The sequence below is a fragment of the Atta cephalotes genome (assembly GCF_000143395.1).
Source record: "Atta cephalotes unplaced genomic scaffold scaffold00022, whole genome shotgun sequence".
Lineage (NCBI taxonomy): Eukaryota > Metazoa > Arthropoda > Insecta > Hymenoptera > Formicidae > Atta > Atta cephalotes.
In genome coordinates, this window is record NW_012130086.1 from 5018289 (window position 1) to 5021451 (window position 3163).

At 28.7% G+C, this 3163-nt stretch overlaps 2 protein-coding genes across 2 annotated transcripts in view; one reads left to right on the forward strand and one right to left on the reverse strand.

Moving 5' to 3' along the window:
* The window catches only part of LOC105619759 (isocitrate dehydrogenase [NAD] subunit beta, mitochondrial), a 6809-nt gene extending 6778 nt beyond the window's left edge, over positions 1 to 31 (forward strand). The window contains exon 6 of the mRNA XM_012201277.1: positions 3 to 31. Coding sequence (XP_012056667.1) covers positions 3 to 31 — 29 coding nt within the window. The remainder of the gene's footprint in view (positions 1 to 2) is intronic.
* Positions 32 to 210: 179 nt separating this feature from the next.
* LOC105619760 (hippocalcin-like protein 4) lies at positions 211 to 1229 on the reverse strand. The gene is made up of 2 exons (XM_012201278.1): positions 1118 to 1229; positions 211 to 545 (listed from the first exon to the last, which is right to left on the reverse strand). The coding sequence occupies exons 1-2, from the start codon at positions 1227 to 1229 to the stop codon at positions 211 to 213; spliced, it is 447 nt and encodes a 148-aa protein (XP_012056668.1).
* Between the last annotated feature and the right edge of the window lie 1934 nt (positions 1230 to 3163).

A 3163-nucleotide genomic window follows, 5' to 3' on the forward strand; every position in this document is an offset into this window, starting at 1 on the left:
AGGGTTATTCAATGGGGATTGGAAGATATAATAATAAATATTATATATAATAATAAATATAATAATAAATATTATTATATCTTCCAATCCCCATTGAATAACCCTTTATAAATTATAATTAAATTTCTCATAAAATATTATTTACAATTTTTTTCGAATTTATCAGAAAAATAACTATTAATAGAAACATTGAAAATGAGATGAGAGCTCTCACTCAAATATCCAGGAAAGCTTCTGATCCACGTTGCCATTAATAATCGATGTCAGAACTTTGAGAAGATCATTGAAATTGACGATGCCATCGCCGTTTCTGTCGATGTTGTTGAACATGATCTGTGCGTATCTGGTCGAATCACCAAGCGGAAATAGTTTGGCATACGCGGGTTTCAGGTCGCTGAAAGTTGCGCATCCTCTAGGACATAGCTGCTTGAAGGCGCGATACAGTTTACGAATTTCATCCTTAGAAAACCCGGTGCGCCAAGTCAGAGTGAATAGTTGCTCAGGAAACATGTACAATGAATGTTTATTATCTTCCTGGATGTTCTCTACAAAAATGTAATCTAGTTACAGTGTATTGCAGATTATTATATATATTTACATTCTGATTTTTCGCTCGGATTAATCTTAGAAATTTGAAATTCATTCTGTAACTATCAAATTCTTCACAATTATATATCTTTTGAATATAAACTATAATTGTAATAAGATTAAATTAATTAGTTGCGCACTTTAAAGAGTTCTTTCTATTTTTACAATGTAAATTACTAAGTATGCGTTATTATCACTAAAAAATTGCGAATATTTACTTTAACTTTTTGTATCTTCTTTTTCTTTTTATACTTCAAAATTTTTAGCAAATTATAATTGTTATTAATCATTTAATTAAATTAAGTATTTATTTAACAGCTATCACAAAATTATTTAAAACAGATAATTATTAATTTTATTACTAAAAATCATATATGATTGTATTCAATTACTTAATTGTATATATTACGTTTTTATTATTTAATTTAATCGAGCAATTTGGCTAATTAATTGGCGATTTCTGTAAGTGTTACAAAAACTAGATTAGGAGAAAGTTCTAGTCTACAACGATCAAATCGGATATCGTTACCAGTAATTTTTTGGATGCTTTTTCTCATTTTCTTCAAGCTACGTTGCATTTTTATGGAGAGGCTGGGTCGGCGGAGAGCCTCGCAATTATCTTTGCTGCCGTAATTTGACATTTGAAGGGAACCAATGAATATGTGAGATTAGATGAGCTTGACAGTGATCAACGATTTTCAGCGAATGTTGAACGGAACGAAACGGAACGACGCAGTCGACTGCACAGAGCAGTTTTGATGAAGCCTGCAGTAGCCAAAATATTTAGACAATTTACTATGGCATGTCTGTAAATCCCAACAAGAAATGACGTACGAACCGCAGACAGTTTTGGGTGTGTTTCATCCAACAGCTCATCTTTAATGAGCATTTTTTTCTTTATTATAAACAATAAATATATTATAAACAATAAATATATTAGCTGATCTCTTGTAATCTCTTGTAATTGCGTATGTTTATTAATCCAAGTAATTTCTATGTTTATTTTATATTCGAGTCTAAATTTGCCAGATCATATAATGATCTGAAAGATATAAATTATATGTTATTACCGCAATTGGCAAACTTGGTAGATTTGAAATAGAATCTCGAAAAGAAGAGAAGAAATAAGAAGATAAAAACCGTAAAGCTTCTTCGAGAAAGCACCTCTGAAATTTCTTGCCAAACATTCACAGAAGTAAAGCGCGAGAGATGTAAAAGCTTTTGCACAAAGAGCAATTTGATCGCATTCTCTAAAAGTATTAAAAACTTCCTCCACCCACAAACTAGTTTGAATCACTATGAAGGCGAATTTCTTAAATAACTTAAATATATCGTTGTACACATTTCCCGCATTTATCACATGCAATATTAAACTTATATAAAAGTTTAATGTTCTTAAATATAACTATATAAATATAAATATATACATATACATGTATAAAAGTATACAACACAATTTTATAATTCTATAATTTTTACATAACTCCAAATTAAATTTATAGAAATGAGCTATTAAAAAATTTTTCATCTCTGTTGCGAACATCTGTATGTAAATAGACACTTTCTCTGCCAAACGCTATTAATAGTCGGGTAGACTATTAATTAATAGTCAGTTGGAAACTGACTGTTACGGTAATAGGAATCAGTAGAGCAAATCGTTATTTGATGGCATAATTTAAGAATTCATCCTTTCATAAAAGAATTCGTCAAGTGTAAGAACAATTATGTGCAATTGCGCGAAGTAATCGACCTTGTCGTCTACAATTTATGATTCGCGCGATAAATGGCCTATCAACTATCAATAATTTCCCTCAAGGCAAACCGAATTATTTGTTTATATATATAAAACCCAGTTTTTTTTTGTGCAACATGCAATCCGGTATTACATGTTAAAGAATTTATTATAACTCTTGTAGTCGGTTTCCTGTAAGAAGTTGCATGCAATTTGAACAAAGTTGAGAAAGACTTCAGGTAAAATGACGAATAACGAACGAAAAAATGTTATCCATTACAGGGGCTAATTTGCACCAATGTGAATTGATGCTAATTGTGCAAGACAAATTATTTTTCCCTAAGCCAGACTACAAGCTGGAAAAAAAAAAACAGCAGATTACTATGTTACATATTATATCACATATGTTACATTACTTAAATCGCATAATATATATTGTCATATATGTTACTCAAACTGTATTATTAAAGTAATTTAAAAATTAGCAAATTAAAATAATAATTATAATTACTAATGACCATTTCTTCCAAATTCATATGAATTTAATTTATAAAACACTTTCTTTGTATTTGAATCGTTGTCGTCAAATAGATAAATATAATATAATTATATTATAAATTAATATAATATAATTATAAATATAATTAATTTAGATAATAAAATATACAGAAGTAACGTTCAGATTCTGTTATTAGGATAAGTGTTTTATCTAGAAAAACATTGGAAAAAACATATCGGAGAAGAATTCAAGGGGTCAAAGGGCAACTTGCTTCGGTTCATGTAAGCAATTTCATGTATATATATATATATATATATATATATATATATATATATATATATATA